A 27,117-nucleotide genomic window follows, 5' to 3' on the forward strand; every position below is an offset into this window, starting at 1 on the left:
TAGTACCACGTACTTTCTCACTCTCTAGGCTCCAGCCACAGTTGCTGTCTTTTAGTTCATTAAATGACTCATGATTAAAGTTACCATTGTAAAGACAAGGATAATTAAAAAAAAAAGACAAAGATAATTTTAAGAATGGGGTAGATGCTGTTAATAATTACTCTGGGACGACAACAAGCATGAATCAGGACTTCTCTGGGCCGATTGACATGAATTGTAACTTGATCCATGATTTCTCTGGCTACCGAGCATATGCATAAACTATTCCTTTTACCCTAGGTACCCTTACTTACACGGTTTTTTGGAGTAACTGAATCCTAAGGTAATCAATTGTCCCAGAAAATAAATTTTCCTTTATAATTTCATAATGAAGCCAGCTTCCTCTATTACAGTATCTTATGTACCACCATAGGTAGCATCTTTCAGTCTTACCTGTATATCTGTGTGGTTATTTATTCAATGCCTGTCTTTCCCACTAGATTGGTAGCTTCATTAGAACACAGCTCATATCTGTATTTGCTCTACATTTTATCCTTTGCTTTCAAATATTATGGTAACCCGTTATAGGTACTCAGTGAACATTTTTGATTAAATAAATTCATATACCTAATAATGTATATGAGATTATAATACTTTGTTAAAAGGCATAAAGAAGGGCATTAATGAATTAAATATATATTAAATGTTCCTTGGTAGGAAGATTAATAGTGTGAAGGGGCGCCTGAGTGGCTCAGACGGTTAAACTTCTGCCTTCGGCTCGGGTCATGATCTCGGGGTCCTGGGATCGAGCCCCACGTCTGGCTCCTGGCTCGGTGGGGGTCCTGCTTCTCCCTCTGCCTCTCCCCCTGCTCGTGCTCTCTTCCTCTCTCCCTGTATCTCTGTGTCTCGAATGAATAAATAAAATCTTTAAAAAAAAAAAGTGTGAAGATGATAATACTCTTCTAAATTCATCTAAGATTTATGTGATTCCGGGGCGCCTGGGTGGCTCAGTCGTTGGGCATCTGCCTTCGGCTCAGGTCATGATCCCAGGGTCCTGGGATCGAGCCCCACATCCGACTCCCTCCTCTGCGGGAGACCTGCTTCTCCCTCTCCCACTCCCCCTGCTTGTATTCCTGCTCTCTCTATGTCTCTCTCTGTCAAATAAATAAAGAAAATCTTAAAAAAAAAAAAAAGATTTATGTGATTCCAATGCAAGTATATTTTCATGATAAATAAATTAATTAAAATTATACAAAGAAGTAAAAATGTATGAGATTAACACAATACAGATTGAAATATATTGACAAGAGAGGTACAGATCTAGCCTTGTCGGGTATCAAAATAGTCTGTCTATAAAGTTATTAAGCTATAAGTAACATTATGGTACTGGTATAAAATACATATATCAAAATAAGAAAAAACAGCCTAATAATAAAATCACATGCATGCTCATACCTATGGCATATATCTATTTAGTATATAATACAGTAAGCTCTTCAAAATGACAGATATTTAACAATAGGTTTGGGTTAATACTTGGACAGTAAACACTCTCATACACATTTTTTTCTCATACACATTTGATGTATGAAATTATCAAGCTTATTTACAAAATATAAGGATGAAGTATACATGCATACATACAAACATATACACATATATAAATTCACACAAAGCAATCAGATATATAATAATCTGTTAATATGGAAACAATTATTAATATGAAAGCAAGCAATAGCCTGTTAATATGGAAGATGGAAATATTAAAGAGTATTTAGACATGTAAACAATTAGAAAACAACCAGAATGATATATATAAAGCTATTTACAGAATTGTCTTTGCTGAAGTAAGTGGTATTGTACGGACTATGAAAGGGACTCTTTTCTACTCCTTACAGTGTATACACTTACCCACTTTTTTTGTAAAATAAATAAATTCATGTATTACTTGTGTAAAAGAGAAATAATTTAAAAAGAAAAATATTATATTCTAGAAATGAAGAAATTGTATTTGGGTATGACAGACATAGGGTAGTAAATACCAAAATAAAGTATAACTAGGATTCTGATGGGTACTCATCTAAGATATTGTGTTTTTAAAGCCTGTTTTAAAATTATCACTAAGTATAGAAGACTATTTTATTGTGAGGACCAAGCAGTGCTTAGAAGCAATTGCACATACTATTTTGATCAGCATATCTTGGAAAAGTCATGAAGACACCAATATAATTTAGATATGGAATACTAACTTGTGAATGAAATAAATAAAATAAATTGGTGAAATATCCTAATAAACACAGCTTTTTCTTCTGTTTTACTATTAGTAAACTTTGTCTTAATAAGCAAGAGTCCTAGGAGAGAAGCAGTTGAACCAGCGGAATTATTTCCCCCTGTCAAGTAGCTAATCTTATCTGTGAATTACCAATCCGAAGGAAGATCTTCCTGGATACTTAGGTTTTAGTATGTAAATGAACCATGCATGAATAAACATATGGCAGAAATGGAAGGGCAACTTTGCAAACAAACAAGAATGTTCTTGGTACAAAATTTAATTAAGCATGGCTTGCTCATTCAATTGACAAGATTTAGCTTAATTATTTGTCTTCTCATTTTAAACAAGAAAGAAAAGTTGTAGGTCTGTATTCAACTAACATCACATCAGTGATTAGCAGCATCCTTCACAGGAGAATATGTTTAAAATATGTAATACAGGGACACCTGGGTGGCTCAGTCGGTTAAGCGTCTGCCTTCGGCTCAGGTCATGATCCCGGGGTCCTGGGATCGAGTCCCGCATCGGGCTCCCTGCTCCGCGGGAAGCCTGCTTCTCCCTCTGCCTCTGTCTCTCTCTCTGTCTCTCATGAATAAATAAATAAAATCTTTAAAAAAAATAAAATAAAATATGTAATACAGTTTAGGAAACAAATATGAAAGATGCAAGTGTGAGGGAATGGAAAGTTGATGATAACACTTTCTTCTTTATCCATTGAATTGGCATAGCAAAAATACTCAACTTTAATACTCTAAGTGGTCTGATGAGGGAATGACCCAGCAATATTTATTACATTGATTCCCATGTGTCCAGAAATGCATTTGGGACTCAAGCTGGAGTAATATGGTCCAGAGAACTTAAAGTCATGGTGATATGCGTCTGCACTTGACTAAGTTGAAGCCCCACGTCCGGCAAGTTTCATGTTCTTGTAAGTGGACTGAAATCAAATCTTGGTAAAGGAAGCATGCAGGAAGATTTTCTCTACAATTTGTGTGAAGTCTCCAAAATCTGTTAGAAGTAACCATGAGCCATTCAGACTAAAATAAATTTAAGCTAGGAACATTCCACTCACTCTATTTTTATTATTATTAATTTTTATTTTATTTTATTTTTTAATTTTATTTTATTATGTTATGTTCATCACCATACATTACATCATTAGTTTTTGATGTAGTGTTCCATGATTCATTGTTTGCGTATTATTTTTTAAATTCAGGTCGTGCCATCTGGGGTTCCAGATCTTTCAAAATAAAACAAAGCACATCAATGTGAAATGATGTGGGTTCAAGTTTTCATATTTGAAGATAGCTCGAAATGGAGCTGTGAAGAAAAATGATACCATTTTGTAAACTTTTCCTTTTAGTTTGAATTTTAGCATATAAACAATTGATAGTCTCTGCAGATGGTTGATAAAGTAGCATAACTCAAGCTGTGCACTGGAAGTGTGAATTCTAGAGGCATTTTGAAGAAAATAGTGATAAAGAAGCACTAGAGGTAGAGATAGAAACAGTGTAGAATATTATAATAGCTCAATACAAAAATAATGAAAATCTGAATAGGAAAAAGATTATGGTACTGTGAAGAAGGGAACAGATATATGAAGCAATGTAGTGATAGAATAAATAGTACTTTGTGGCTGATTGGATGTGTGCTATGTCAAAGATGTTTGCTTCAAATATAACTTAGGTCATTATGTCCAGACTGTCCAGGTTTACTAACTGCTTAGAATGGCATCAATCAGACGTAGAAAATCACAATTATCAAAGCACCAGTAATTAACTCATAAGTATGTGCCATAAGGAAAAGTTCATATTTTAGATCAGTTACTTGCTGATGATATTTTACAATTCATTCCTCAGTTAATAATAAAAAATAAATGGCTAAGTTGTATTGAAGAAATGTTAGATTTCTATTTTATTTGCAACACTGTTTGAAAATGATAATAGTCTTAAAATGTATTTTCCTTTGCAAATTTTATGAATTTCAGTTCGTTGTCTAGAAGGGGTTCTGATGACACACGAAACCGCTAAGCAAAATGACACGACATATTGCAAAATAATATAACAAAGCAGAGGTATGTATTGGATTGCAATGGGAATCTTGGCATCACATATAAACTGTTTAAATCTAGATGTATATATGCAATTAATAAATATAACATCAAAGTTAAATATCTATGGCATAGGTGTCAGAAAAAAGGTTTCATGTAACTCTTGAAATTAGGGAGCATAATTAAAAATGATAATACAAAAATTATAATACATTGAGCAAACATGGTGACAAAGTTATCTTCATGCATGTACTTTTTTTTTGTCAAGGTAACTGGTCTTTTCTGAAGAAAACTGGTATTTTATTTCCACTGAAAAATAAAATCTTGGCAACAAGAAAATTGTTCTGAAGTACTGAGCTCCAGTCTTATCAAGACAAATGGCAAGGAAGAATTGGAAGTGTATGGCGTGATATTCATTACCATATTTTCTTATACAGAACATCATTATAAACCTCTTAATATCTTGTGTGCTTTCAAGAATTCTCAACTCAACATATTGTAAGCAGAGATCTCAAACTGAAAATATTAAAAAATGGGCTTAAAATGTTTATGTGATTTTAAAATTTTTAACATATTTGCATATAGAAGTATATACTAATATATAAAAATTTCATACCTTAGTAGATAAATGGGGAGGAGTAGAAATCACATAAGACATACAAACTAAAGGGAATCTGGTCACAATTGGCACCTTAAAATAGCTAATGTTTATTGATTGTTTCTAATATTCCTAGTAATACTTGAGTGATTACATATATTAAAACATGTACTGCCCCAATAATCTTATGAGACAATACTGTCATTACTGTTGTCATATTAATAAAGAAACTGAGGTCCAGAGAGGAATTTGTAGCTAGCAAGAATTAGAAACAAGATTTAAGCCATGACAGTCTTACTCTAGAGATCATTAGCATAATCATTATGCTATGCTAACCCCAGAACAAGAGATCATATTAAACCAAGAATATTGCTTTTGTTGGAAATAGATGTGCTTATACAAGCAGATTTATATTTTTCTCCCTTGGATGTATCTTTCAGAAAGGGACAAATAAAAAGAACTTTCAAGAATCAAATATCATGATAGCTGTTCATGAGGAGTGACATGTTTATATTAATTATTCTTTGAAATATGAAAAAAAAGATTAATAGAAGGGATTTTTCCCCTAGTAGACTCTAACAAGCCTAAAGAATATAAATCTCCTTTATTTTTAATTCTCCTCCAATATGTGGCTCTTGCGTTTATATTGTTGCTCTTTTTGCACTGTATTCAAGTTGTTACTGCCTTTAATAAAGACTTCAATCTACATCTGCGATGGTAAATTTGTGGCATATATGCTGACGATTTCTATATGGTGCTCTGGGGAAGGCTCGTTCAACAAAGCACACCTAAAAGTTTTCCCCAGTGGTGATGCTCTCATCTCATCCACACACTATGCTTTAAACTAAACTTGTATATACAGATCATCAGGGAACTCTTTCAGGAAAAGCATGTAAAAATGTATATAATGAGTTTGCTAAGGTAATGTCTCCTAAACCTCAAAATTCACTTTTGTAAAACATATTGACAAAGCCTTATGAACCCCAGGAAGGTGAACAAAGTGAAAACAAATTTATGTGTATCTTGTAAATTGCTGAAAACCAAAGACAGGAGAAGGTTGAAAGGCAGTCAGAGAAAAATAGAATTTACCTTCAAATGAGCAATTGGCAGCTAACTCTTAAAGGCAAAGATGGCGCCTGGGTGGCTCAGTTGGTTAAGCATCTACTTTCAGCTCAGGTCATGATCCCAGGGTCCCGGATCAAGTCCCATGTCAGGCTCCCTTCTCTTTGGGGAGTCTGCTTCTCCCTCTCCCTCTGCCCCTCCTCCCCACTCAATCTCTCTCTCTCTTTCTCTCAAATAAATAAATTTTTTAAAAAAATAAATAATAAATAAAAAGACAAAAAAAACATGAAAGCCACATACTTACTGAAAGAAAAGTGCCATGCTAAAATTCTATTCCCAGAGGAAATATTCTAAATATATTAAGAATCGTATGGGTACATGATCATATTTCATAGAAGAAATAAAGGTAATTAAAGATAGAGAAAAAAAAATTTATTACTTTGGGTCTGCACTAAGGATATAAACTATAGTGGGTTCTTTAGGTGTAAGAAAATTATTCCAAATGGAACCTCGAAGGGACAATGAAATAGGTAAATGTGGGTATAAGTTGAAACAGTGATTATATAAAACCATAATATTAATGTCTATGGTTTAAAATTGTGTAAAATCAAAGTACACTCTAAGTGGGGGCGCCTGGCTGGCTCAGTCAGTTAAGCATCCGACTTTTGATTTTGGCTCAGGTCATGATCTCAGGGTCATGAGATTGAGCCCTGCATCAGGCTCCATGCTGAGTGTGGAGCCTGCTTGAAATTCTGTCTCTCTCTCTATCCCTCTGCCCCTCCCCCCACTCGTGTGCTCTCTCTCTCTCTCTCTCAAATAAATAAATAAAAGGTTTGTTGTTTTTTTTTTTTAAAGTACACTGTAAGTGTAGCAATTAAACCAAAAGGGGGATAAGTGGAGTTTAAAGGGCCTAAGTTTATCACAATGTCTAGAAGAGGTAAAACAATTATTTATATTGGACATTAATAAGACAAGGAAACATGTTGGGATTTTCAGAATAAACACTAAAATAATAACAAAATTTTATAAAACTATGAATATAGTGAAGGAATTTACCTCAATTAATGGAACAATAATTTATTGAATAACTTAATTAGTAGAATTATATTCAATGAAGTCAATGAAGGAAGAAATTTCATATCAGAATCATTTTTAGACAAAGATGCAGGAGTTCAAAAAAGAACTTCAGCCTTATCTTTTGGGTCCTTTCTGAGTGTTCAGGGGCCCATAAAGTACTGAGGGTGGATATTGGAGAATGAGAATGAATGATTCTAAGGGCAAAAGTGAAAGCATCCCCAGGTACCTCTGAGTCACAATTTTCCATAGTTCTTACAGAATCACTTACCTTGGCTTTATAGAGAGAGAGAGAGATTGGTAACCCACAATATATTTTTCTCAACCTCTTTTTCTAGAAAAATAGCCATGTAGTTTTGTGAGGAAGCCACATCTTAATAAGCCTCATTTTTTTTAAAGATTTTATTTATTTATTTTTGAGAGAGAGAAAATGAGCGAGGGGGAGGGGCAGAGAGAGAGGGAGAAGCAGACTCCCTGCTGAGCAGGGAGCCCGATGTGGGGCTTGATCCCAGGACTCTGGGATCATGACCTGAGTCAAAGGCAAATGCTTAACCAACTGAGCCACCCAGGTACCCCTAGAAGCTTCATCTTCACGTTATTCTTGCTCTCCCTTTGTTTTTCAGTCTCAAGTGAAGGCCTACAATAAATTTCAAAGGTCTCTTCTGCAGTATTTCCTCCCCTTGAGACAAATCTGTTTCTGTAAAGACTAGTTTGTCTCTATGTGGAACTGGTAGTAATTGATTCTTCCAACTGTTTCAATACCTGAGATTTGAAATATATGTATTATCTCAATTTCTATTTTCAATAGATCTTCTGCACCAGGATTTTGTAGTCCCCAGACATAATTCCCATTATCATTTTATCACTGACTATCTTATTTAGGCTGAATGCCCACTATTGTTCCCTCAAAAGAAGACACCCCCTCACCCCAAAGTTGCTGGACAGAATTTGCTCCATTTCCAAAAGGCCATTATCTTGGGAAAGAGTAGTTTATGTCCCATGATGGGAAAAAAAATTGTCTACTAATTCAATAGGACAAACACCACAAATGACTCATGAAAGAAGGCACAAGAAAACTAAGGATAACACATGGTGTCACAGACTTTGATCAGACCAAAGAAAGATGAGCTTGGGCTGAGCATAACTGAACATACTATACATTGCACAACAGGAGAAGACTTCTGATTTCCTTCAGATTCATATGTTTATAGAGGGAATGGGAGTGGCAGGGATCATCTGACCTGAGCTAGATTCACCAAATCATCTAGCAAGTTAACAAGCTTCTCTCTCTACAACCATAAAAATACTTATAATGTAAGGTAGAGAAGCCAAGATTTAAAAAAATATTTTAGTCACAGATAAAAAAATATATATACACCACAAAAAATTGGAGAGAGTTGGAGTGATGCCAACAAAATGGCAGACTAGGAAGTTCCAGGCCCTTGTTTCCCCCATAAAAATATTGAAAATGATGATTAAAGACTAGCTAAAATTACTGTATAAGTGCTCTGGGAAACAGTTAAAGACCTGCAGAGTGTCTAACCAAGAAAAAAGCCACATTCAGAACAGCAGGGAATTTTGTGGCATTTTTGTTTGCCATTGTCCCACAGTCTCCCTGATATGGCATGGCCTTGGTCTGGTGGGAGTGACAATCCAGATCTTGAGTTCAAAATGTGAACCCCCTGGGCTTATTTTTTTCTTTTATCACTTTATCCAGTGACATTAGGAGCAACTGGTCAGCATCATTATAAACATTAGTTTCCCAAAGTGCTTGAAAGTATCATATACAGAGGTACTCAGCTCCTTGATTCTTCTAAGTGGTTGCTTAGAAATATCCAATGCAGATATTTTTCATATCTCTATCACCTGATCATGCCATGGACTATCAGTGCTCTCATTATTAACAATACTGTCTAGGCATCTTTAAACCGAATCAGGTTACAGAACCAATTCCAGGAACCCCAAAACCAATTCAGAAAACTCATCTTAAAATCCTGTTCCTTTAGAACCACTCTTGGTACCAAAATCTGTGTTAGTCAGTGTTCTCCATGAAAACATAACCAATAGGATAGAACCAATAGGATAGGAATTGGCTCATACAATTATAGAATCTGAGACGTGCAAGTGGGAGAAGTGAGATCCATCTGAAATCTTGTCATGATCTGCCATCTACAAGCTGGAGACCCAGGAGAGCTAGTGGGTGTAGTTCCAGTCCAAGTATGAAGATATACACACCAGGGGAGCCAATAATGTAAATGTCAGGCTAAGGGCAAAGGAAGACTGATGTTCCACCTCAAACAGGCAGGCAAGAGAGGAAGGAATCCTTCCTTCTTCCACTTTTTTATAGGACAGTGCAGAGGGCCAGGTTCCAAGGGCTGTGCTGACTGCTGGTAGGTGGGTTTAATTGGGGGTGGGGGTTCCTGCTTTAGGCAGGAACAGCGGTTAGGGCAGTGGTTAGGGCAGTGCAGGAAGCTCTGTTGGGAAGCCTGCTTACAGAAGCAGAAACGGCTGGTTATCTCTTGCTCCCAGTGGGGCTTCTCATTATCTCTAGTAAATTTCCATCTTCTGGGGCCTGCCGGGCCTGGGTCTGCTCTGTGTAATTTTCCTCTTCATAACCAGGCTCTCAAGGAGACTGGATGATACCATCCACGATATGGAGGGAAATCTACATTACAGAGCTCACAGATTTAAATACTAAACTCATCCAGAACTTCACCTTCCCAGACATACGCAGAAATAATGTTTAATGTGGGCACACCATGGTCCAATCAAATTGGCACATAAAATTAACCATCACAAACCCTCAATAAAATACTAGAAACCAAATTCAGTGGTATATTAAAAAGATTATATACCATTTCCAAATAAGATTTATTCATGGAAAGCAAGAATGGTTCCACATATGAAAATCAATCAACATGATACATCAAATTAACAGACTAAAGGGAGAAAAAAAATCACACAATCATCTCAATTTATGCAAAAAAGAAAAGTCATTTGGCAAAATTCTACACTTCTTCATGATGAAGAAGTTGACAAACTAGAAATAGAAGGAAATATATGAAAATTCATATATGAAAAGCCCATAGCTAATATACTCAAAGCTTTTCCTTTAAGACTAAAAACAAGAGAAAGATGCCCACTTCTGTCACTTTTATTTACCATAGTTTGGGGAAGTTCTAGCCCAAGCAATTAGGAAGAAAGAAAGAAAAGAGAGAGAGAGAGAGAAGGCATCAAAAAAAGGGCATTGGAAAAAAAGATGTAATAGATGACAGGAACTTATATAGAGAAAACCAAAGATCTTCCATCCCTCCCCATGCACACAAAACACACACACAAACTGTAAGAACTAATAAAGAAACTTAGCAAATTTCATGATACAAACTCAAAACACAAAATTGGGATGTGTTTCTATATACTAACAATGAATAATCTGAAACAGAAATAAGGAAGAAAATCATATTTACAAATAGAATAAAAAAGAATAAGATACTTAGGAATAAACATAAGCAAAGAGGTAAAGATTTATACATGGAGAATTATAAAACATTGCTGAAACAAAAGCATAAATAATTGGAAAGGCATCCTGTGTTTATTGATGAGAAAACTTACCTCTTAACTCACTCAGAATTTATAGGGATTGTATTGAATCTGTAGCTTACTTTATGTGAGTTGTTTTTTTTGTTTTTTGTAAAAATAGAAAAAGCTATCCTAAAATTCATATGAAATCTCAAGATCCTTTGCCCATTTTTAATTTGGAATATTTTTCTGCTACTGAGTTGTAGGAGTTCTTTATAAATTTTGGATATTAACTCCTTGCCAGATATGTGGTTTGCAAATATTTTAATAAGATTGATAAACCCTTGGCCAGACTTATCAAAAAGAAAAGAGAAAGGACCCAAATAAATAAAATCATGAATGAAAGAGGAGAGATCACAACCAACACTGAAGAAATACAAACAATTATAAGAACATATTATGACAACAATATGCCAACAAATTGGGCAAATGGATGCATTCCTAGAGACATATAAACTACCAAAACTGAAGCAGGAAGAAATAGAAAACCTGAACAGACCCACAGCCAGCAAGGAAATTGAAGGAGTAATCAAAAATTTCCCAATAAACAAAAGTTCAGGGCTGGAAGGCTTCCCAGGGGCATTCTACAAAACAGTTAAAGAACTAATACTTATTCTGAAGCTGTTGGAAGAAAAACTTCCAAACTCTGTTGTATGAAGCCAGCATTATCTTGATCCCAAAACCAAACAAAGGCCCCACCAAAAGAATTACAGACCAATATCCCTGATGAACATGGATGCAAAAATTGTCATCAAAATACTAGCCAATAGGATCCAACACTACATTAAAAGGATTATTCTCCATGACCAAGTGGTATTTATTCCTGAGCTGCAAGGGTGGTTCAACATCTGCAAATCAATCACTGTGATACACTACATAAATAAAAGAAAGGAGAAGAACCATATGATCCTATCAATAGATGCAGAAAAAGCATTTGACAAAGTACAGCATCCTTTCTTGATTAAAACACTTCACAGTATAGGGATAGAGGGAACATACTCCAGTATCATAAAAGTCATATATGAAAAGCCCTCAGCAAAATTAAAAAAATAATAATTCTATGATCAGTGAATGAATGCATGCATGAATATATAAATGGAACCACGTGAGGGGTAGCATTATGAATTTGAATGACACTTAAAAATCAACTAAGGTCAGTTCAACACCAATGTCTCAGTATTACATAGGAAAGGAAAACTGAATTAAATGGGTTTGTTCAGTGATGTTCATAATCATTCCAAATGATCAATTGAGTAGGGTAATCTAATGAGAACAATGCACACAGAGTATCTAGAAAACTGGCAGCACAAAAGTAAATAGGATGACAATACAAAGGCAGATTATTTAACATTCAAATCTAATTTTTAATTGTCCTAATTGAGTGGACAATTCTTTTCCCTTCCTTCTTCAACCTGCTGAATGTGATGTATCAAAAGTCAATTGTTTCAAGTGCCTGATTCTTTTGTTAGATCTATAAACCTGAATAGGATACATAATCTCAAGATTCATTTCCATCAGGGCTCCTGGGTGGCTCCTTGGTTAAGTGTCCACTTTTGGCTCAGGTCATGATCGAGAGTCCTGGGATAGAGCCCTGCATCGGGCTTCCTGCTCAACAGAGAGCCTGCCTCTCCCTCTCCCTCTGCCGTTCCCCCTGCTTGTTCTCTCTGTCAAATAAATAAATAAAATCTTTAAAAAAAAAAAAAGATTCATTTCCATCATCTGGGAAATATAAAATTAAACTGAATAGTTTATTAGCAATATATCATAAGGATGATTCAATATATAAACATAAAAAGTATTAAAAGGATTATAATGTATATCATATAAAAATATCATATATACTTATATATAATATATATTTAAATTATATATGTTGGGGCTCATAGGACAGAAGTGGTGATTACTTATAATTAGTTTGGAGATTAAAGTTTAACTGAATTGTCTGGATTATGATATGACACACTGTTGAAATTTTTAGAAATGCTACTAAATGGTCATTTGGGATCAATCAACCTATTATTCTTCAGACATTATGCATTAGTTCAATACATTCAGTGAGTTCAATACAGTGTGTCCAACATGTATGGCTGACAAATCACACTGTACAGTACAGAATACTTCCAGTTGTAGAGTCGTTGCTGCTTAAAACATTTAATACCTACGTAGGTCTTATGAGGATGAGGTGAAGGGAACAGCATTTTTTTTTAAAGATTTTATTTATTTATTTGACAGAGAGATACACAGGGAGAGCAGGAACACAAGCAGGGGGAGTGGGAGAGGGAGAAGCAGGCTCCCCGCTGAGCAGAGATCCGATGCGGGGCTCGATCCCAGGACCCCGAGATCATGATCTGAGCCGAAGACAGACACTTAACGATAAGCCACTTAGGGGCCCCAACAGCATTTCTGATTAAAAGAAAAAGAAGCAACTGAAAAAATATAGTAGGAGTCAAAGCAGTGAACCTGGCCAAAGAACAGAAGAAGATAAAACTTAAGGAGAAGAAGAGACCCAAAACTGAGGTGTGCAAGCCTGGATGTGGGTGATCATTATCACTTTAATGTCATTGTTTGTGTTGTTATGACTCTGGTTAAGAGTGACCACAAGAAACAACACTAAATTCAGAATGACAGCCTTTACCCACTAAGAGAGGAGGATGGAAGAATAAAGAGCCAAACACGGAAAACACCAGCTGGTGTCTGAGAACTGATTGGTTGCATGGGAAAAAACAAAAAACAAAACCCACACACATTGGAATGTTAGATGCAGAATCATTAACATGGTCTTAAATGCCTAAAACTTTCTTCTGGTGTGGATCTTATCTAGCTTTACAGATACAAAACACCTTACATTATTACCCTAAATAGCTCTCTCTTTAACTTTCTTGGAAGTGTTCTGATGCTGTGATTAAGAGTACAACTTTGGTATCAGATAAGGCAAGATACTAATTCCATTTGTGCATTCAAACCTGTATAATCTTGGTCCAGCTGACCTCACGAATTCAATATTTCCATATTTGTAAAAAGAAGAGAAAAAGAGTACCTTTATCAAAGGGTTCTTCTAGGTATTAAATGAGAAAGCATGAACTATTGTTATTGTCCTTTGTTCAAGTCAATACCTTTTTCTCCTTTTGCATAGTTTTACTACATTTTTTTTCTTTCTGGAAATATTTTATATAGTAAAGGCCTCAGGATTTGGCATCAAGAACTGCCTCAATTGTCCAATGTAAGAAATGTTAGCAACTCCCATTTCTCCCCCTTTATGCTCAATTTAGAACTTTCTCCAATGGTTTGCTGATGCTAATGTCCCCATACTTGAAGATATGCTTACTTTATGGCAAAGATAATAGGGTATACATTCTCAGTCATGTATGCCTTGCTATATATGAATTTATACCTGGTAATTAGTGATGCAAATGGAACTCAAAATTAGTATTTTCAAGTATGAAAGTGTTAGAAAGTCTTCTATGGTAACAGAACAATAATGATGTTCTATTAAAGTTTGTGTTTCAAATAAAAGAAATTTGCATCTTCAATAAGCAAATATATTTAAATATCATAATTCATTTCAAACAATAAAACATACACAAAATAAAATCTTAAAATAGTTGATTACTGTCAGTAAAGTAAAGGAAATGTATTTATTGTCATCAGAATTGTTCTAAACACAACATTGTCCTCTGTGATACTAAGAACAAAAATCTTGTAGCATTTCTTAAAAGAGTGCCCTCTACTGTCTGTAAAGATTTTCTTCCTAGCTTTTGGTGCTCATTATTCAGGCTTTATGCTAATAATTACTTGATATGTGAAAATGTTGTCAAGTTGTCTGTAAAAATTTTGGAGAAAAAAAAGAGGTTTTATATTCCATTCTTGAATGGTGCTTAAGCAGTCTGTTGACAAAAATATGCAGGACAACCAATGTACATAACTTATTTGGAGAACACTATCACCATCCATGATGAAGGTCAGTTATATGCACACAATTACAAAGACAGAGCATATGTCTTCTGACCTACAGTTATTATAAGACTCCATATATTTTAAGAGGTATCCTGATTTCAGATGTTAAAATGTGAAAAACAACATATCTTAGACTTATTGAAATAGATTGAGGAGAGGAAAATATGAAAATGAAGCAAAATATAAAAATAAGTATGATAAATTTTAAAGAAGCAAAATACTATGTCAAGTCTAACACATAAAAATCTATTAAATTATCTAAAAAATTATATAAAAATTGTGTTTTTGATGACAATTGTGAAGAATAGAGTAAGCTTTTTAGTTTTTGAATTAATTGAGCTATGAAACAGGGCAAAATGAAGTTTGCAAACCTACTCAGATGAGAAGTTTTTTAAAAAATTATATTAGCTGACTAAATGGCATTTCAATAAATTGTTCTGATGACTTAAATGACATTACAAATATTAAAATATCAGTATGATAAGAGCTAAACAAGTTTCAAACGCAACTCCTATTAGCTCAGCAGAAATATGTAGAAAATTATTATGGAATATATAAACAGCTGATTCTCAATTTAATGGACTATGGAAGATAGATTTCAATCCGCTTCCCTATTTCAATTCAATCACACACATGTGAAGTACAGCTAGATGCAGGAAAAAAAGAAAAACTTGCATCAACATTTTCTTTAAAAAATTTGTACATTCTACAAATGATGTGACAAATGACATGTTCCTTCCATATTCCATTTATAACATATAATTGCACAATAAAGAGGAAGATAAATTTTTATTTTGTCTACTGAATGATATGGCATGCCAATATCCATTTCTATGCCAGTTGATAAGTATTTTATCTGTGTGTGTGTGTGTGTGTGTGTGTTCCATGCTTGCAGGAAGAGCACACAAGAAAGGTCCAATGAGGGGCGCCTGGGTGGCTCAGTCGTTGAGCGTCTGCCTTCGGCTCAGGTCCATGATCCCAGGGACCTGGGATCGAGCCCCGCACCGGGCTCCCTGCTCCGCGGGAAGCCTGCTTCTCCCTCTCCCACTCCCCCTGCTTGTGTTCCCTCTCTCGCTGCATCTCTCTCTGTCAAATAAATGAATAAAATCTTTAAAAAAAATAAATAAATAAAGGTCCGATGAATTCCCAAAATACAGAGAGGCCTTAGTATTGTAGCTATTGTATGAAATCTGAACATTAAAGAAATAATAGCAGAGGTAACTGGTCTAGTAGTCAACCTGGATAACTACGTGTAATACCCAAAGTTTATTTCTATGAGTGAATCAACTATATCTAAAAGGCCAAGGACAGAGTATATAGGATATAGATCATTTCTAATTTTTCTTTTCTGTTTTTCTGCACTCTTACCTGAAATGAGAATGTATTCATATTAAATTCACAGACTGTAATCTTTATCAAAGACCACCAAATATACTTTTTGGATATCCGAAGCCTATAGGGCAAATTCAACTTAGGAGATGGCATGAAAGGCTTTTCTCAACAGGCCACAGATCGTTTCCTACATTAATTTTGAAGCAGTCTGGGAGCAGTTAAAGATGGTGGCATAGGAAGATCCTGAACTCACTTCCTCTCATGGACACACCGGATCTACAGCTACATATGGAACAATTCCTTCAGAAAAAGAACCAAAAATTAGCTGATGATCTGCCTTCCAATCAGCCTGAGACTAGGTGCTAAATGAGATCCCTCCCCTTGGAACACCGACAGGTCTTGGCACATCCTCAACAACAGGGACCCATCAAGAATAAATCAAGCTGCTGCTTTTGGGGACTGTGACGCTAGGAATGTTCCAGCTGGGCTGAGGACATTGGATCTTCCTGTCCTCCTCCCCTTCGACCTTTCCCCGAAACCCCTCAATAAAATGGGTTGGTCACCCCCTCCCTCCAAAAAATAATAAATCAAGCTGCTTAGACAATCACCAAGGTTTGAGAGACAATCAAGAGCTAGGGCAAAGAGAGACAATCAAGAGCTAGGACAATAAGATTCACCTCCTACACAGAGCCACTCTTTCAAGACTAGGCGAGGTAGTTGTTTCACCTAATAGATGGGAACAAACACAGAATCACACCAAATGAGAAAATAGGAATATGTCCCAAATAAAAGAACAAATAAAACTTCAGAAAAGACCTTAATGCAACAGAGATAAGTAATCTAAGTGATAAAGACTTCAAGGTTATGGTCATAAAGATGTTCACCAAACTTGGAAATGAATGGATGAACACAGGAGAACTTCTACAAAGAGATTAAAGAGTGCACGTGACATGATGAGCACTGGGTGATACAGCCAACTAATGAATCATTGAACATTATATCAAAAACTCATGATGTACTATACCTTGGCTAATTGAATTTAAATAAAAAAAATAAATGTAAAAAAGAATAAAACACAAAGAGATATAAATATAAGAAAGTACCAAACAGAAGTCACCAAGCCAAAGAATACAGTAACTGAACTGCAAAACTACACTAGAGGATTTCAACAGCAGGCTGGATGAAATAGTCAAAGGTGAGGCAAGAGGGATGATTTGAACACTCTAACGACTATATGCCATGCACACCTCATCTACATCATATCAATGTATTATGACTGGTGTGTGTTTATTAGTTTTTCCACTGGACTGAGCTCTTAAAAAAGAGATACCATAGGGGCACCTGGGTGGCTCAGTTGGTTAAGCGACTGCCTTCGGCTCAGGTCATGATCCTGGAGTCCCAGGATCGAGTCCCGCATTGGGCTCCCTGCTCGGCAGGGGTCTGCTTCTCCCTCTGACCCTCCCCCTCTCATGCTCTCTCTCTCTCTCTCTCATTCTCTCTCAAAAATAAATAAATAAAAAATCTTAAAAAATAAAAAAAGGAGATACCATATTTTGCCAGAATTTTACCCCCTTAGTAATTTTATGTTTACTGGAACTTGGTAAACATAAAGCTCATCAATACTGAATGGAAAATTCCTTACCGTTTCTTCATTCAGACTATAGTGACAACTTTGAACCGACATCTTTCCAGTCAGAGCTTCCTCCTCACACGCTCATAGACACACACACACACACACACACACGAGGGAGCAACATACAATTCAGGCAAAAAAAAAAAAAGTTAACTTCAAATAAATTCTAAGGAAATCACAAAATTGGCCCCACTCAACAGCAATACAATAATAAAGTGAAAGGTATTATGTCAAAAAGTATCACAAGGGGCTCATGATCCCAGAGTTCTAGATCAAGTCCTGCATCCTTCCCAGGGAGCCTACTTCTCCCTCGGCCTGCTGCTCCCCCTGCTTGTGCTCTCTCTCTCTCTGTCAGATAAATAAAATCTTTAAAAAAAAGTATCACAAAAATCTAATATAGAGAAAGGGAGAGTTGACTATTTTTAAAGTAAGTATAAACCCCTTAAAGGGCAGAACTCATGGGAAGAAAGAAACTGGGAAATAAGGCACATAATGAAAGCATGTCAACACTCCTAAAACTACTTTGGTTATAGCCAAAGTTTCATTATATGCCAAAATTTATATTTTAGCTCAAGGAGAACAGGTATATAGTACATAGAAAAGTATATGTACATCAACTAATGATTAAATAATCAAAATACATGTAATACGTGCATGCTTTTTTATACAGCTAAGTTCAACCAGAGAGCTACAAAATTACTGGGATAATTGAGGCAAAAAGAAATTGGATTTTAATGTAATTACGCATATTGTCTTTCTGTGTGCTCAACCTGGAGTGCAATAAACATTTCTTAGACAATAAACTTTTGCAATTTACCAGCTTGGTGAACTTGAGCATGTGAATGTTTAATTCTCAGTGTCTTTATATGTAAAATACAGAGAGCAATGTGATCTACCTCATTGTATCATGGCAAAGATCTTATGAACTAATGCATGCAAATGCTTAATACGAAGCCAGGCACGTAGTGAACATCAATCAGCGTTAACTATCACTGGAGATTATATTTAAATTAAATCAACGTGATTCAGACTTTGTTGAAAGAGCATGGTTTCCTTCAATGTAATTGAGTTTCTTGGTAATCAGTCCTTCTTCATCATCTTTATTTCTGGCTTTGTTTGTTTCTGGTATCTGGGGCTTTAAATCCCATAAACAGACTGATAGTGAGTAAATGGGTGATTTGATGGTTTATAAATCCTTGAGCCTGAGGGGTAGTTACTAACTGAATGATTAATTTCTAGTTTTTAGTCCTGAAGTTGTTCCCTGATCTTTCTTCAGGCATTTGCATGTCTTTATATCTATCTATCTATCTATCTATCTATCTATCTATCTATCTACTCAAGTTTTAACAGCAAAATCATAGACTACAAAGTTTTATGAAACAGATTTTCCCCTAAATCTCCTGGCTAGGGGAGTTCAGAACCATTTCCCTGATCCTTAATAAATTGCCTGAGATTTTTGGCTACCAAGAAGTGACTTATTTGCCACAATTTTTGACTCCTTCAGTGTGAGAAAACTGAAGCCCACCAACAGCTCACCCAGAGCAGTGGTTTTCTGCAAGGAGCCCCAGCAGCTGGCAAGCTCTTTGAAGTTCTTGCGTGAGGTATTAACACCTTATTTTAGCCCCACATACTTAGAGTAAGTGATTAGTGAATCACATGTTTATCAAAATCAACACGGAAACATTGTATTTTGAAATCATGTTCTTCTCAACTCTGGTTTATAAAACCTCTTCCGATGAGAATTCCTAATAGACCAATGTTCCACATGATAGCATCTACACGGGCACATCCCTTCTCCTGGGGGGATGTCTCACTCCGTGACATTGCTACTCAACAGTGCTAAGCACTGACAAGGAAAATAACAGCACCCAAATCTCACACATTGTCCCATATCCTTTGTTTGATTGTGAGTAAATGAATCTTTATCTACCAGATAGTGGAGTGGATAATGTTTTGGTTGGTTTGTGAGAGGAGGGATTGAATGTGTTTTCTTGTTTATGTCCAAACATGAGGTTGAGGCAAGTGAAAATTACATTCTGTAATGTGTTTTAGTTAATATTTAAGCATTCCAGATTTTGTTAATGTCACCATAAAACATAAAATTATAAACTTATTCTACATTAGTAAAAGAAAATCAGGACAGCATTGACATTCCAAATACAACTGCAAATATGATGGTCAACACTTTAGAGGATGTGGAGAGTTGAACAAGGAATTAAGGTCATCACTTTTCTCCCATTTTCTCATCGCTTCCATTTGACTAGAGGTTATGAGATGGTCACCTTTCCAGACTATAGGCCTCTGCCCCTCCCCCACCCCCTCACCTCCCTCACGCTCTCTCTCAAATAAATAAATAAATAAATAAATAAATAAATAAATAAATAAATAAATTCTTTTCCACAACAGAAAGTTAAAGAATACAAAAACACATTTTTCTCCCTTGGTCACTGGGTACAGAGGACGTGTCTGAAGGATGCTCTACTAAGCAAGTCATAGCACACAAGATCATGACATGAATCTGAGCAATAAACATGAGGGGAAAAAGACACTCAGAAAGTAGAAGTGAGCATCCTAGAACACCTTGAAGCTTCACCCTTGGTAATTTTCTTCTAAAGCAAATTACAATGGTGAAGCTAAGCAAAGAAATTTAGCATTAGGCAGAAGGTTTTGAGAAAGAGAAGATGTAGCAAAAAGACCCAATTAAAAGTGGAATATGTAATATAAAAAGTGATATTTGTTGTGTATTTTCCAAGTGACAAACACTTTTCATGTAGTAAAATATTCAACTTTTCATGTAGTAAAATATATTTTTTTTTTTAAAGATTTTTTCATTTATTTTTTTAACAGAGAGAGACATAGCGAGAGCAGGAACACAAGCAGGGGGAGGGGGAGTGGGAGAGGGAGAAGCAGGCTTCCCGCGGAGCAGGGAGCCCGATGTGGGACTCGATCCCAGGACCCTGGGATCATGACCTGAGCCGAAGGCAGACCTTAACAACTGAGCCACCCAGGCGCCCAGTAGTAAAATATTTAACCTGCACAACTACTCTATGAAGTAGATGCCCTAGTTATCCCCATTTGTTAGATGGAACACCTAAATGCAGAGAGCATGTATATTTTGCCCAAAGTTTTACAGCTAGGAAGTGGAGGAGCTGGGACTTAAATACCAGCAGCCTGGCTTTGGAACCTACGTACATGACCTCAACTACACTAGCCATGGCCACCACAGAAGAGGTTGGGTCCAGCTGGCAGACCGCTCAGTGCCTAAACACTCCTCTCTGACTGTATAGTTACTATTCCAGAGCCTTGGATCAGGGTGTCTAATTGCATGCACATAGTTGATGTTAAGCCACAGAGCCTCCATGGTCACTTTCCAGGATGGATAAATGATGCACAAGAAACACCTACATTAGATTGTTTACATGCCTATGTGATTTCATAATCTTAGGGGAAGCAAATTAATTCACTTAAAATTGACAAAATTAAAATAAAAGCTTTATTACAGAGGTTGTATTGCAGTAATGCTAGAAGGATAGAGAGATGGTAGATCAACTATAGACATCAGAACGCATGATGGCACTACCGAAAAGACAGGAAATGGCAGAGCTGAATTGGTATCACCCCCAGAGAGTGGGTCATGCTTTTAGAGTCTTTTTCCTGGACAGAAAAAGGAATTCTCCAGTTATCTTCACAGTACCTTGGGTTCTTAGAACTCATATGCCTAGAGATTAGTTGTAGGAGTGCCTCTGTTTAGTTCCAAGCTTGCTTGCTATATAATAGATATTCTTTGAATATGTTAGCTGTCCTGTATTCCCCTGCCTATCCTCGGCCACTGGCCCAGAGGAAGCCTACTTCAGCTGCATGCTACTAAATAAATATCTTTAGATCTTGTTAAATTATGCTAAAAGTTAAGTGACAAGCTACAGCAAAAACAACAGGAATAAAACAACAGGGAAAATCTTTGGCAACGGCTCATCTGCCTGCCTAGTCAAGCATTCCAGAATTCCTGAGCTTCTTGAACAATTTAGCAATAATTAGGTGAGTGCCCAAGACACACTTTAAAAATTCTGAAGGCCTGAGAAGGTGGATGAACTGGAAAATTCTCAGGCCCAGAGACCACAAATGTGAATTTCAAACCACTCATTGTTATCCTTTGTCAGATGAGATTCACACAACTGTAATGAAAGGAAAGGTCACTATAATCATATGTTAAGGTTGGAAAATCCCCCTAATTTTGACCCCAAATGGACTGGCTCTGTCTCATTTCAACATCACTATGTTTGTTAAACTAATGTTGTATGCTAGATTATTTTGGTTCTAGGCTAGGATGTGTCTGGCTCTCTGGTATGTGTTCCACATATTTGAGTCATTAGGTCAATTAATTGCTCCCCTTTTTTCACATATTCATCTTATTTAACAGGCGTATCTATTAAATTTCTTTCTCATTGAGATTCAAGTGAAATTATCTGCTTAGGTTAAATTCAAGAGTGTAAACTCTTACTGTTTGCTTCTCAATTCATATATAGAAAATTGAGGCATTCCTTCTAAAGAGATATTGTTACTTATTTAATGAATATTTACTGCTTGCTTATCAGCATAGTACCTGACACTTAGTAGCCACAAATTAAATATTCAAGTGACAAAATGTATGAATGAAAAACAGACATGGCCTCTGTCTTCAGGGAGACTATATTATTCCTAATGAAAGAAATTATAGGGGCGCCTGGGTGGCTCAGTCCATTAAGTATCTGACTGTTGGGCTTCAGCTCAGGTCATGATCTTAGGGTCCTGGGATCGAGCCCTGCGTCGGGTTCCCCGCTCAGCGCAGAGTCTGCTTTGTCTCCCTTTCTCTCTGCCCTTCCTCCTGCTCACTCTCTAAAATAAATAAATCTTAAAAAAAAAAATTACAAAATCTAAGTAAAAGGCATAAAAAAAAAAGTTCCAATCAGTGTTATAAATGAAACAAAAAAGGGTTTGAGCTTCAGAGCAATAGTGGAGGGATGGACAATCACTAATTGGGTGATGAGAGATGGCAGTAATTAAGCCAAGACAAAGTGTAAGGATGAATGGGACATACAGAAAGCTAAGGGAGGAGCAATTCAGCAAAACATACCAGCAAGTACAGAGCCCTGAGACAGGAAATTGCTTAGTATAGTTCCAGAAACAGATACAAGACCACTATGGTTTAAGATTAATTAGTGAGAGGGCAATGGGCATATGACACATGCTGTTGGAGAGATAAGCAGAGGGCTACATCTCTTTAGATTTGGACATTATAAAGAATGTTACTTAGATATATATTTTGTGGCTGCAGAAGTCTTTTTATTTTTTGATTTTTATGTTGTTTGCCTTTTTTTTTTTTTTTTAAGGCAATACCAAAATGCGTTTCTGGTCTTTGTATCCTTATATGAAAGCTTAATCTCTAAACAAACAAGGAGTAGAGTACGTTTGGAAAAAAGATGCTATTTTTAGCACCTTCTTTCCCTGCCTCACCCTCTGCTAGCCACCTTAGCATGGGAAGTTCTTCATTAGCTTCTAACCCTCTATAAGTGGAGGAAATGAGGGCAAGGTCAGTTCGAGAGACATTTAAAGAATTTATAATTGGCACCCGCTTTTTGAATTGCCACGACAGTCTACAAATAAAACTTCACCTTTTACAGAAGCAATACTTTCAGAGGTGTAAAAATCAGAGTTGAAACTAAGCATTTTGCTTTTTCCCCTTATAAATCTTTATTGGTCTTCAATTTTTTTTCTACCTCTTAAGTAGCTCAAACAACAAATGAGGGAACAAATTTATGTGACATTATTTCCTTTTAACTAGGCCTCTATTTCCTTCAGCAATTGAGTTCTTAGATATACATCACTGTTACTTTTTTCAGCAGAAACATTTCCATGTGTTTGAGATAAGAGTGTTGGTATTTATCTAGATTCTGAAAGAGATACCGGAGTTGGAATAACAATTTAAAAATGTGTAATGCATCTCCCTCCTTTGGGAAAAGATTAAAAAAAAAGTTGACAGTAAATGAACAAGATGATGTCTCATATTTTTGTCTAGTCCTAAGATTATATGGCCTTTGATTACAGTAAGGTGGCACACTATTAGTGACAGATGGGAAAATGATAGCCTCCACCTTTGGCAATCGACTGCATTGAGTTACTAAGCGATCTGGCCCGCCACCTTGTGGCCATAAGTGTTCATTACATATAAACACGTCTGGACTCCCTTGCTGTGACAGAGTTGAGGATAAGGATGCCTTGCAAGTTAGTTCATCAAAGTCTTTCGGTCAGATCAAAATGGCATCAAAGCCACTGCTGACAGAAGACAGGTGACTTATTTTCTTAAAGATGTGCAAGAAGCCTCATGCTATAGCCTCCATTCGTCTGTAGCAGAAATCAAATTCACTAACTAAAATTGTCTTAGGGTCTGCGGCACTGCAAGAGTTGGAGAAGGAAATATGGATCTGGCAGGAATTATTCTGTCTGTTACATAGAAGAAAAATTAAGCAAATTCAGGAGAGAAGTTCCTAGTGCCAGAACTGATATCGATGTGTTGTGCAACAAGCGCAGCCCAATGAATTCTTCACAACCCTGACTAGAGATCACTTGAGGGGTTTGTGAAAAGTAAAGATGCTTAGACCCTCCCCATGTCCTTCCCAGGAGTGATGCTGAAGTGGGGCCCTGGTATGAGTGGTTTTTAAATGGCTTGCCACTTGAGCTAATGGGCAGCCAGAAATGGAAACAGCACGTCCCTTAACCCCATTCAGTAGGATGGATGGTAATTTCAATTCAACATGGTTATAAAGCCACAGGTCATTTTGTTCAATGATATACAAACAAAATCCCCTACATTACAGCAGATTGTAACACACCAATATTACCTAAGTTTTCAAAAAAGATTAGAAAATGAAAAGAAACCCAAAATATAACTTTTTAGAACTTCCTTGAATAGGCTCCAATAAATCTGTTCTACAAAGAAAGTATCCCAAATGAGTCTCCTGGTCTTCACTCCTTTTGGGGCCTAGATATATCGTATTGTGGGACATTATTATGCGAACTGTGAATTTCTCTCGTTCTAGGGGACGTGTGACACTTTACCTAGTGAGGTTCCAGAGATTTCATCTACATACATAAAGCCTTGTTTAAAATGCAGGGGCATCTGGATGGCTCAGTCGTTAAGCATCTGCCTTCGGCTCAGGTCATGATCCCGGGGTCCTGGGATCGAGCCCCTCATCAAGCCCCTCATCGGGCTCCCTGCTCAGCGGGAAGCCTGCTTCTCCCTCTCCCACTCCCCCTGCTTGTGTTCCTTCTCTCGCTGTCTCTCTGTCAAATAAATAAATAATAAATAAATAAATCTTTTAAATATATATATATATATTAAAAATAAATAAAATGCAGTTTTCTGTATTTACCCCTCAGAAATGCACATTAGTAAGTTTGGAGTAATAAGGAGAAATCTCCGTTTACCTAACAAGCAATCCGGAGATGCAGGTAGTTTCATGCATCTCAGAGAAGCTTTGCTTAGCGATACTGCAACTTACTAATTCACCAAGGGCCTGGGAGTGTGTACAATAAGGTAAGAGATGTTTTTATATTTAATTTCTACTAGAGTGGTTTCCAAAGTGTGGTTCTTGGACCAGTAGCATCAGCACCACCTGGGAATTTCTTATAGAAATGCGAATTCTAGCCCCCTTCTGGACTTATGGAATCAGAAACTCATGGTGAGGCCCCAAAAAAGTATTTTAACCAGCCCTCTCGCTGATTCTGATATACTCTTAAATTTGAGAACCACTAGTCAAACGATCCCATCCTCCTTGATGGCTTTTTGGTGTAGCTTCTCCTTGTTCTTAGAATTTTTTTCTCATCCTCCTAACACATCTTTAGGAAGGAAGCATGCCCCATGCCTGTATATCAACCTGTGGGGAAATCCATGGTATTTGAAATTACAAGACCTGGATGGGAATCCCAACTCTTGTCAATTACTAGGAATAAAACCATGCATAAATCGTTTTACTCTCCGAGTGAGTTCCTCATTAAACATTAGAAAGAAAGGAAACGTTTACCCAGTAGAGTCAAGAACTTTGATTGAAGCTTGACTCTTTTGTCAGCTGCAGTTGGCATTACTTGTAATTTATAGATGAGAAAACAGAGACACAGAAGACTCAGAAAGGTGAACATGTTTGCCTTAGCCAGACCCATTGGACACAAACCCTTTGACAGTGTTTCTTTATCTGCAGAATGTGGATAATGACTCCATGAGTTTGTGGTAAGAGCTAAATAAGGCACTGGAATTTTAAAAGACTTGTAAAAGGCAAATATTATGTTTGTATTTATTATCTTAGTAGCATAGTAGGTTGGGGGGAATCAGCACACCCAAATCTTCAGCTGAGAAAAATCAATAGCTAATAAAAGAAAAGATGAAACCAGAGGCTCCATCCAGCCAGGTGATTTGGTCATTTGATTCCCGGGGTTCTCCCCTGACCCAGGCATCCCAGGTGACCTGGAGTGGAACAGGTCCAGTTCTGCTGTCAGACAGTGAGGGGAGAGGCCTTGCCCAGAGAGGAGCACAGAGACACCGTTTCTGGCTTTTTGCCATGAAGGGCCTAGAACAACCATTACAAAGAACAGTCTTCAATTTTCAGGTGAGCTTTGGTGATGAGAATCCTGCAGCTATTTTCAGGAGCTTTAAAAAAAAAAAAAAAGAAAAAAAAAATTCTCTGCCTGCTTCTCTCTCTGCTGATGTCATACTGCGGTCCAAAGCATGAGAGCTAGACAGGCCAGCGCCGTCTGCAGGACATGCGGCGTATGTCCTTCAGGGCTGTAGTGGAGGGGACTGGATCCCTGCAAGAAACGCTTGCAGATGGGTCTCACCACAAAAAGCCAAGTGTCTTCTCCAGCATCCTAAGAGGAAATGCAGAGCAACACAAACTTGTCTGCACTACTGCAGATGCTATTTTTTTTTCTTTTTCCTCCTATTGGGTGTTCTTCGACATACTTCTCTCGCCAAATAAATGCATTTCTAATTTCATGTTTTGAGTAGAAGACAAGTGAGTAAAACCAGATGATAAAACCATGGTTAATATTTTGACTCTTCATGTTTGTTTGAGGGACAAATTATGAAGAACAAGTAGGATGAGGTAAGTACTTAAATATCTTGTAAAGAAATATTTATAGCTCTCTCTATAAGCCTATTAGTTCTGTTTCTCCAGAGAAACTTGACTAATATAGAGGGACAGATATTCTAGGTAAATCTTTGGAAGGTCTTGAGGTTATGAGGATCTTGGTGAGCTTGAGGGACGAAGCGAGCCACCAAAGCGACAGCACAGACTGCAAAAGGCAGAGTAACACTAGCTGAAGCTGGAGACAGAGGCCAGTAGGAAAGTAACTTTGTTATACTTTGTTATACTTTGTTCTAGTTGGCTTTGAAGATTTAATTTTGCTTCCAAAGATGACTCACCCGCTAGCTAGAGAATTCTGAGGATTGTATTTAATATTTAAGATATGAAAAATGCCCAGTCGGCTTTAGTCTTTTTTTTTTTTTTTAAGATTTTATTTATTTATTTGACAGAGAGACAGCGAGAGAGGGAACACAA

The 27,117-nt window shown here is 36.7% G+C and overlaps 1 protein-coding gene across 1 annotated transcript in view; it reads right to left on the bottom strand.

Annotated features, from left to right (window-relative positions):
- Window positions 1-3,525: 3,525 nt before the first annotated feature.
- Window positions 3,526-27,117, bottom strand: part of GABARAPL1 (GABA type A receptor associated protein like 1) — a 37,878-nt gene continuing 14,286 nt past the window's right edge. The window contains exon 5 of the mRNA XM_035028236.1: window positions 3,526-3,568. Within this exon, the coding sequence (XP_034884127.1) occupies window positions 3,541-3,568 (28 nt within the window). The 3' untranslated portion in view covers window positions 3,526-3,540. The remainder of the gene's footprint in view (window positions 3,569-27,117) is intronic.

This window comes from Mirounga leonina, unplaced genomic scaffold (genome assembly GCF_011800145.1).
Source record: "Mirounga leonina isolate KUSES-001 unplaced genomic scaffold, KU_Mleo_1.0 Mir_201, whole genome shotgun sequence".
Lineage (NCBI taxonomy): Eukaryota > Metazoa > Chordata > Mammalia > Carnivora > Phocidae > Mirounga > Mirounga leonina.